A 10,438-nucleotide genomic window follows, 5' to 3' on the forward strand; every position below is an offset into this window, starting at 1 on the left:
GTCTGGACTGATTTTCCAGTCTGTCACCTTTTCCTGTCACTTAGATCAAACAGTTAACCTTTGGGACCCTCTCTCTGAGTGGGCTTCCTAACACCTGTCCATGCTGCCTACAGGATTGTTGTAAGCATCAAGTGAGCGTCACATCAAAGTGCTTTATAAATTCAAAAGTGCTCTGTGAATATCAGGCATAATCATGCCTGAAAATGGGCACATTTCTTTTTTCCGGTGTTAGTGTGGGGGTTGAGTCAGTCTGTTCAGGAGTTGAGCAGGGTTTTGTCCGTGCTCTGGTTATCCCCATTCTATCACAGGATTCAAATTCTGGTCACGATCTGCCTTTACTTCATGCTGAGAGCAGGGTCCGGTAGCTGCCCTTCCTTCCATGCTCTGGTAAGGCAAGCCAGGCCTTTTGTCCTTGTGACTATACGTCTTCTGGCGGAGGAAGGAGTTTGTAGGTTATTTGGCTTTTTCTCTGTGTTAGGGTGAGATCAGAGTTCTTTCTATCTTTCTATATTCTAGATGGAAGCAGAAATCTGTGTACAAAGTATTTTGTTTTTGCTAAAGTGGTAGATGTGTTTGGAAATACAGATTATTATATTAACATCACAGCACTGCTTTCTAGCTAATAAAACGTTAGTAATTCTGGCATACTATTTCAGGAATAATGGTTACTGTAGGTACAGTGTATATCCTAGCAATTTCCCAGAGAAGATGAATGTATGGTGAGACTATAATGAAATTAGTTCTTAGGTGATTTATGGTCTCACTCATCAAATATAAAAAAAATTCTCTTCTTTAAGGTTTATTTATTTTGAGAGAGAGAGAGGAAGGGAGTCGGGGAGGGGCAGAGAGAGAGGAGAGAGAGAATACCAAGCAGGCTCTGCACTGACAATGCGTAGCCTGACACGGGTCTTGAACTCACGAACTGTGAGGTCATGACCTGAGCCGAGATCAAGAGTCAGACGCTTAACCCAACTGCGCCACCCAGGTGCCCCTAAAAAAATCTCTTAAAATACCCAGTTTACATTTTTATTTACTTTTTGAAGAGAAAGCGTGAGTCGAGGAGAGGGGCTGAGGGAGAGAGGGAGAGAGAGAGAGAAAAAGAGGGAGAGAGAGCGAGAGAGAGAGAAAGAAAGAAAGAGAGAGAGAGAAAGAAAGAAAGAAAGAAAGAAAGAAAGAAAGAAAGAAAGAAAGAAAGAAAGAAAGAGAAAGAAAGAATGAATGAAAGAATCCCAAGCAGGCTCCACCCCAGTGTGGAGCTCGATCCCACAACCCTGGGATCATGACCTGAGCTGAAATCAAGATTTAGACGTTCATCCAGACGCACCCAGTCTAGTTTTTTTTAATAGAAATTTGATTCATGTTTGAAATACTTGACCAGTGAACCGATGGCATTGTAAGACTGTGAAAAGACCTTTGTCAGAGCTGCCCCATCACCATCCAGCTGCTCTCTGGATGGCTAGAACGGCTGGCTAAGTTCTCATCTCTTCTGACCTGTGAGGAGTTTATTTTAATCCTTCACATCAAGGTTTTCTTACAGAGAACCTTTGTATTGTTACAGATGCCTCTTCCGCTGTTTTACAAGCTGACATTGAAAGGGAATTTGTAGTAATTTGCTTTTGGCGAAGTCTCGTTTAATATGTGAATATATGTATAATATGCATATCACCTTGACTGGGGCTTGGGAGGCAGGGTGGAACCAGCTAAAGTATGTGCTTTAATTAGCAGCCAATCAGAAACGTTTTCATATGTAGAAAGTGTCCGTTTCACTGGTGATAGCTCTTAGAATGTGCTCAGGATACCTTGGTATAGATAATACAAATCCATCTTATTTTCATAATCGTTAGTATGCCAGAGTTGAAGCAAAATTTTCAAAATGTGGAAGTATACTTGAAGAATTTGATAAGTATTAAAACTCTTTGTTGATTTTGCTTCGTTTGTTTTTTTTTTGTTGTAGGTTGTAGATACTTTCGGTATATTTGCAAACAAGATCATCCAGTCTTAAGGAAAAAAATAAGGCGGATAAGGAAATCTGTGAAAAAACACAGTATTGTAAATCCAGGACTCTGATACTGAATATTAGTTATTTACGATGAGTAGCTACAGAATAGTAGCTCGGTAGGTGTTACTGAATGTATTTAATTGGCCTATCTATGATGTAATTTATATTTTTCTATTTTTCTATATTTTCTATATTTCTGTATTTTCTTTTATTGTAATTATAGCTAAAAAAGAAACAGCCTTGCTGCCTTTGTTCTTTGTAAATAGCATATTTTTCTTTTTTGTACCATTAAATATAATATTTATTAAGAAATAAACCTTCAAATAAGAAATATATTTGTTTCATTAGAGAATGCAGGTGTACGGCAGTTATTGCTGTCTGCAGATAATTTCCTTTGACTGTTGTATAATAAAACATAACTTGTAGTGTTGTTAAATGGATTTCTATTCTTGGAGTTTCTAAACGATCCACATTAGGTTTACCATCATAAGGAATATATTGGTCATGAGTTCTCGTGAGGAATTTTGGAAACAGAGAAGGATTTAGGAAAGGAATTCTCTTTGTTTCGGGGGTATTAAGACACGGGGGCTTGGGGCTAAGTGACCTTCTGACAAGAGAGCTACCTTTGACTCTAGAAGACTAATTTGGGTCAGAGCGGGTAGAGGGTTGGCCTGACCTCAAAGGCCTCTAGTCTGTTGTTGTTTTGCCAAGCACAGCAATCTGAGACATGCTTTGGAACTCCTGTGTCCCTTACCTTTCTCTTGGAAACGGGGATGTGGCAGTAGGCAGCTGGACAGTGGAGAAGAATCTGCCAGTGAGATGGTGTCCCAGGGTCACACAGCCCAGTGGGAAAGCTTGGCTCAGAAGCCAAGAACAGCGTTCCTGGAATAGGAGCTGGCGCTTTATGTAATATGTTGTGGTAACTGGTAGAGTGAGTGCTTCGTCGAAACTGTCTCAGCTCTTACACATTTACGGTTCAGATAACTTGTATTTGAGTTCCGTGAAGGCTCACTAACTTTAGAACAAGCCCAGTATTTAGATGGCAAACCTCACATTTTCCCCACTGGCTTTAACCCATCTGCAAGGGTCTCCTGGGTAGCTCAGTCAGTTAAGTGTGTGACTTCAGCTCAGGTCATGATCTCATGGTTCATGAGTTCAAGCACCGCATCAGGCTCTGTGCTGACAGCCGGGAGCCTGGAGCCTGCATCAGATTCTGTGTCTCGCTCTCCCTGCCCCTCCCCCACTTGTGTGTCCACATTCTGTCTCTCTCTCTCTCACAAAAACAAACATTAAAAAAAATGTAAGCCATCTGCAAGAAAACAGCACAAATTATCCTTTGTCAGTAACTTGGTTCAATATTTTATACTTAGTAAGCTGACTCAATAAATACTCATCCTTATGATATACATGTGAAACACGTAGGTGCCCCACAGACCAACATAAACCAAGTTCAAGCGACCACATGGGTAGGACCAGCTTTACTGCTGGGGGCTGGCGAGTGGGTTGGAGACCCACCCTTCTGTGGAAGGTCAGCCCTACAGGAATGAAATGCCCGGATGACATGGGCAAGGTCTCAAAGCTCAGGCCGAGATTGTCAGGGCATCTCCTCTCTGAAACTTTAGTCAAAGGCTGTTAAGTAGGATTTACGGGTTCTCATGATCTCTGGCAAATGGAGGTGGGACTGCAAGAGAAACGAGTAGACTTGGTTCTTGGTTTCCACACAGAGCTTAACTTGCTAGGGTTTTCATACCCAGTGATCATATTGCACGATGCAGTAAGAGCGGTGTGAATCTACTGTGATTTTTAGGTCCACTATAGTCAGTTTCATGAATAATAATGGCTAAAATTTATCAAGCACTTTGGGCTTTACATGATGTCTTACTGTCCCCACAATCTTACGAGTTATTCCCGTTTTACCCAGGAAGGAAGGGGGGTCTCAGAGGTTAAGTGACTTGCACAAAGTCACAGCTCATAGATGGTGGCACCAGGACCCTAACCTGACCACTGTGGTTCCAGAGAGCACGCGCTCTATCTGTACTGTGAGTACTGCCTCCCAGTTCCGTCAGTGTTTGTGACCCGCAGAGCCCTGAGCTAGGCAGCAAGGAAAAGAGTAGAGGGGATTCGCAACCCAGAGCCTAGCAGCTCCAGCAAAGCCTGTCCTCTGCCGGGCTTGGTAGGTCGGTCTCCCCTCTGTGTCCTCACTGGTCCCTCACAGCCTCTTCTCAAATCATCACATTGTTATGTTATCTTTGTACATTTTTTTATTAACATTTAGTTAATTTTTGAGAGAGAGAGAGAGACAGAGCGCAAACAGGGGAGAGGCCGGGTGGGGTGGTGGACACAGAATCCGAAGCAGGCTCCAGGCTCTGAGCTGTCAGCACAGAGCCCGACATGGGGCTTGAACTCACGAACTGTGAGATCATCACCTGAGCCAAAGTTGGACGTTTAACCGACTGAGCCACCCAGGCGTCCCTGTCCTTAATAGTACATTATCTGAACTTAATAATCTTTTATCGGCAATCCTCAACAGAATTTCTAGCGCATTAAATATTGAATAGAAGGGGCACCTGGATGGCTCGGTCAGTTGAGCGTTCAATTCTTGATTCCAGCTCAGGTCATGATCTCATGGTTTGTGAGTTTGAGCCCCGCATAGGGCTCTGTGCTGACAGTGCGGAGCCTGCTTGGGATGGTCTCTCTTTCTGTTTCCACCCCTCCCTACCCTCGAAAATAAATATAAGTAAACATTAAAAAATAAATATTGAGTAGAATTGAATGGAAATTCATGAAAGCTATTGACCTAGTGTGCCCGTTGCATAGGAAATAGTATCTTGGGGCTCCTGTGCCCAGGGTAGGGGCCTCGGGAGACTTAGGTTTGACTTCTGGGTTTATCATTAGGTAGTTCTGTGACTTCTTGGACAAATTACTGAGCTTTCGTAGTTTCTTTACCTGTAGTTGAGAGATAGTAGGATTTCTCTCACTGGATTGCTATGAAGAATGAAAAATATAACCAATGCCTAGGATAATAATGAATACTTAACAAATCTTTTATTTTTATTTTCTTTAATTTGTTTTTGGTTTTTGAGAGACAGAGCACAAGCAGGGGAGGGGCAGAGAGAGAAGGAGACACGGAATCTGAAGCAGGTTCCAGGCTCCGAGCTGTCAGCACAGAGCCCGACACGGGGCTCAAACCCACAGACCGCGAGATCATGACCTGAGCCGAAGTTGGACGCTCAACCGACTGAGCCACCCAGGCGCCCCAAAAAGGAATATATTTTAAATATTTCAAAAGGAAATAAGCAGACCCTTGATGGATGTGGCTTGCAAATCCTAGGACTAGTATCCTCTGAATAAGTTAATTTTTTAAAAATTAATGTATTTGAAACTCTTCATCCAAGATTCATGCTCCAAAAGAAACAATCAGGCACCAGATAAAAGTCCACTCCTATTCAGTCCTACAAAGACCCGTCTGCATGTGATCCATGTAGATATGGACGTAGCCTTTAACTCAGTGAATAGAGGCAGATCTTTTTTTTTTTTTTTTAACATTTATTTATTTTTGAGACAGAGAGAGACAGAGCATGAATGGGGGAGGGGCAGAGAGAGAGGGAGACACAGAATCTGAAACAGGCTCCAGGCTCTGAGCTGTCAGCACAGAGCCTGACGCGGGGCTCGAACCCACGGACCGCGAGATCATGACCTGAGCCAAAGTCGGACGCTTAGCTGACTGAGCCACCCAGGCGCCCCTAGAGGCAGATCTTGAATTTGTTTCTGCCTTGTCAGCCCCACGATGAGAGACACCACTGTCCATTGTTTGTTTATTACCTCCTATTATGCCTATACCAAGAATTCACACATTCTTATCGACGTGCCTGGATCTTCATTCAGTCAATATACTCCTTAATTGGCAGGCTGCGTCTGACACAGATTTTTCTAAGTGAAGAAAACAAGTTAAAGTGATTGCTATACTTTTCATGTTTTGATACATCATCATAACGGAATGAACAAGATCTGGGCTGTAATTCACAACACCTAAATTTTACTGCCATCTTCTTCACCCAAAGCAGGACCCTAAGTATTTCATGGAACCTCTCTGAGACTTAATTCACTTGTCTATACGTTCGTGATAGAGTATCTCCCCTGCTTACCTCAGAATTTTTGTGACGATCAGATGAGAAGAAGTGGGAGACAATACTTTGTAAACTGTAATGCATAATACAAATGAAGAGTTATTAATACTTTCCTTAATCTCAAACACACCTGTTCGCTTTCGTACAGTGAGAAGGCAGTTAGGCTGTGGCTGTGAAGACAGATAAACTTCCAGAGAAAAAGAAGTTACATGAGAAGGTACTGGCTAGAACATCTATTTTTTTTTTAAGTTTATTTATTTTAGAGAGAGAGGGGACAAGCGGGAGAGGGGGAGAGAGAGAGAGAGAGAGAGAGAGAGAGAGAGAGAGAGAGAGAATCCCAAGCAGGCTCTGTGCCATCAGTGCAGAGCCCGATGCAGGGCTCAAACTCACAAAGAGATCATGACCTGAGCCGAAATTCAAGAGTCAGACGCTTAACCGACCAAGCCACCCAGGTGCCCCTAGAGCATTTTCTTTTCTATTTTTTTCTTTTCTGTTCCATGATACGATGCTAGAATGAACACCAGACCTGAGCCTCTCAATATGACTTTTTTAAATGCAACTCTTGATCTCAGGGTCATGAGTTTGAGCCTCACATTGGGTGTAGACATTACTAAAAAAATAAACTTAAAAAAAAGAAAGTCACTTGCTATATGAAAGTGTGTGTATGTGTGTGTGTGTGTGTGTGTGTGTGTGTGTGTGGCTGTTATTGGTTGAATCGTGTATCCCCAAAAGGATATGGTCAAGTCCTAACCCCCAATCCTTCAGAATGTGACCTTGTTTGGAGATCGGGTCTTTACAGAGATAATCAAGTTAAAATAAGGTCGTTGGGGTGGGTCTAATCCAAAATGACTGGTTTCCTCATAAGAAGGGGAACATTTGGACACAGACATGCACCCAGAGAATGCCATGTGAACACAAAGACAGAAATTGGGGTGATGTATCCTCGAGCCAAGGGTACAAGATTGCCTGTAAACAAATTCTTCACAGCCTAGAGAAAAACCAGCCCTGCTGACAGCTTGACCTCATCTTCCAGCCTTCAGAAGTGTGAGATAATACATTTCTGTGGTTCAGGCCGCCCAGTTTGTGATACTTTGTTACAGCAACCCTAGCTGACGAATAACAATATTTTAGAAAATGTTCTGTTTGCCTCCAAGGTTGGAGCTAAAGTGATTTTGCTACACAATCTGGTCCCAGCTTGCAGTTCTAGATTTTTTTCTCCTAAGCTCACCTAACAGTCAAAACTTGGTTTTCTCTTCTTCTCCACCTGGACTTCATCTGAATACTCTGTTCAATCTTCATTAGGATTTTCTTAGCCACTCCAGTCTGATGCCCCCTCTCCTTCCTTGGGATTCCTACGGGCAGTTTGTTCCTTCCTTATTGTTGTCTGAATATCATCTGCCTACGATTATTTGGACTCTTATTTTAGCCTTTCCTTTCAGAGCATAAACTCCTTGAAAAAGTTTATTTCGTGCACCCATTTTCTGTTAAATGTTTCTCTTTCAGTATCATGCTTTGTGCATGATAATAAATATCTATGGTAAAATTAGTAACTGTATAGTTATATAATCACCTGTATTATGTTATTATGTCTAAAATATTATGTAGTCCCATCTGAAATGTTGCATCTTTTAATAATCAGAAATTTGTGCTGTCACTGTGTCTGATGGGACCTGCTAGCCAATCTCTCCCTGTCAATTTTGAAATCCATCTTTGCCCAAAACAGTAAGATCTGATTTGGATTTACATGTCCTGGGTAGATAGGAATTATTATGTTCAAGGTTTTTTGTTTTCTTGTTTTTGTTTTTTTTTTAATTTTTTTTTTTAACGTTTATTTATTTTTGAGACAGAGACAGAGCATGAACGAGGAAGGGGCAGAGAGAGGGAGACACAGAATCTGAAGCAGGCTCCAGGCTCTGACCCATCAGCCCAGAGCCCGACGCAGGGCCCGAAACTCACGGACTGCGAGATCGTGACCTGAGCTGAAGTCGGACACTTAACTGACTGAGCCACCCAGGCGCCCCTGTTTTCTTGTTTTTTTTAATTTTTTTTTTAAAGTTTATTTATTTTTGAGACAGAGAGAGACAGAGCATGAATGGGAGAGGGTCAGAGAGAGAGGGAGACACAGAATCCGAAGCAGGCTCCAGGCTTTGAGCTACCAGCACAGAGCCCGACGCGGGGCTCAAACTCACAGACCGAGAGATCATGACCTGAGCTGAAGTCAGACGCTTAACCGACTGAGCCACCCAGGCGCCCCTTTCTTGTTTTTTTAAAATATGTTTATTTATTTTGAGAGAGTGCGAGCAAGTGGGGGAGGGGCAGAGAGAGGGAGAGAATCCCAAGCAGGCTCTATGCTGTCAGCACAGAGTGTCATGCAGGGCTCGAACTCACGAACTATGAAGTCATGACCCGAGCTGAAGTCAGATGCTTAACTGACTGAGCCACCCAAGCACCTTGTTTTTGTGTTTTCTGTTTTTTTTTTTTTTTTTTTAATACTGTGCTATAATTCTGTAAACACAACCATTAAGCATTATTTTCCAGGGCGCCTGGGTGGCTCAGTGATTAAGTGTCCAACTCTTGATTTCAACTCAGGTCATGACCTCACAGTTCGTGAGTTCCACCTCGGAGTCGGGCTCTGTGCTGACAGTACAGAGCCTGCTTGGGATTCTCTGTCTCCTCTCTCTTGGCCCTCCCCCACTCATGATCTCTTTCTCTCTCTCTCTCTCTCTCTCTCTCTCAAACATTTTTTTTTTAAAAAGAATTATTTTCCAAGAAGGAGGCATTCCTTTTAAACTCAGTATTTTTTTTTTTTTTTTTTTTTTTTTTTTGTGGCAAAGGGAAAACTGAGACATAAATGTCAATAAAAGATCCAGAAGTACTCCCAGGTCCCACGTGGAAAGAGAGAATGCACTCATTCCTACTCCTCGTGGGGTCAGACTGTTACCTCCCATTTCTGAGAAGGCATGGTGTGTGAATCCCCTGGCTGAAATCGGTCCATGTGTTTTTTACTCCTCCCACCCAAGGCTTCCAGAAGGGTGACATTATCTAACCTCTCAGCAAACAACCCCATGGAAACAGTACAGTCATCAATGAATCATGGATGCTGTATTATGTTTTAAAAAGCAGCATTCAACTAGGGATGCTCTTGAACAGTACAGACAGGAAAGCAGGGGTGTGTTGATGATTCTTAACCACTCCCTCCTGAATTATCCCTTACTTATAGAGATGTCGTGTGTTTGTATTTTATTTTTATGTATTTTATTTATTATTATTATTTTTTTAATGTTTATTTATTTTTGAGAGAGAGAGACAGAGCATGAACAGGGGAGAGGCAGACAGAGAGGGAGACACAGAATCCGAAGCAGGCTCCAGGCTCTGAGCTGTCAGCACAAAGCCCGACGCGGGGTGCTCGAACTCACGAACCTCGAGATCATGTCCTGAGCCGAAGTCGGATGCTTAACCAACTGAGCCACCCAGGTGCCCCGAAATGTAGTGTGTTTTTATTTTAAATGCCATTTTGGGCCTTCACAATCCACAGCATTGTGAACACACACCCGTTAGACTGAGGCTCATCCCCTCTTGACATCCTGGAAAGGCTGTTTGGAGTGGTGAGTGGGATCCCTCCTTAGAAGTGGATCCAGGCCAAGAAAAGTCTTTGATTTCATCTGCATTTCAAAGCGCAGTTTTTTGCCAGTGAGGAAATTTCCGGATAGTGGAGAATCGTGGAAAGTACCAGAAGGAAAGTGAACTCAGAACCTAATGCCTCTGCAGGCTTGTGCCCTGGTTCATGCCTCTGTCTGGGTTTGGGGTCGTGTGAGTTTGGGACTCCATGTCCTTCAGTCATTTAAGAAATATTTATCAAAGGCCTGTCGTGTGCCAAGAACATGTATAAAGCAAAACACATTCTTAAATGCTAATGTTGGAACATAAACTAAGTGGGGAAGTGTGCCCTGAGAGCAGGTATGGACTTGGCAAAAATAAAGACCCCAGGTGTTGTGTGCCTCCCGAGGACACTGTCCCAACAGCCCTTGCCGACTCCTTGTTTGTATCAGGCCACACTCCCTGCTTCCTTCACTGTCTCCTTTCTTCTTACTCCTTGCTGTGGATCCAAGATTCATGGAATGTCCTCTCTTCCAGCCACGGCAAATATAGAGCTGTCCGGATCACAGGAACCCTAAGCTCCCCCTGCCTCCCCCTACCGACACCCCTATCCTCCCAGATCCACACCCGAGGTCCAGTGGGTGCCATTCAGCACTACAGGACCTCTCTCGCATCGTGCCCTTTCACGGTCTGACATCTGGGACCGCATAATATG

The 10,438-nt window shown here is 43.2% G+C and overlaps 1 protein-coding gene across 5 annotated transcripts in view; it reads left to right on the top strand.

The window, feature by feature from the left end:
* The window catches only part of TAF1A (TATA-box binding protein associated factor, RNA polymerase I subunit A), a 34,904-nt gene extending 28,555 nt beyond the window's left edge, over positions 1–6,349 (top strand). For 4 of the 5 annotated variants that reach the window (XM_019465683.2, XM_019465682.2, XM_019465678.2 and 1 more), the window contains one exon: positions 1,955–2,435. In XM_019465683.2, the coding sequence (XP_019321228.2) occupies positions 1,955–2,067 (113 nt within the window). In that variant the 3' untranslated portion in view covers positions 2,068–2,435. Of the gene's footprint in view, positions 1–1,954; positions 2,436–6,274 lie in introns of those variants that run through there. The other variant, XM_019465677.2, reaches the window with a different exon arrangement.
* Positions 6,350–10,438: the final 4,089 nt, after the last annotated feature.

The sequence above is a fragment of the Panthera pardus genome, unplaced genomic scaffold (genome assembly GCF_024362965.1).
Source record: "Panthera pardus isolate Hobbes unplaced genomic scaffold, ASM2436296v1 HiC_scaffold_21, whole genome shotgun sequence".
In the NCBI taxonomy this organism is placed as follows: domain Eukaryota; kingdom Metazoa; phylum Chordata; class Mammalia; order Carnivora; family Felidae; genus Panthera; species Panthera pardus.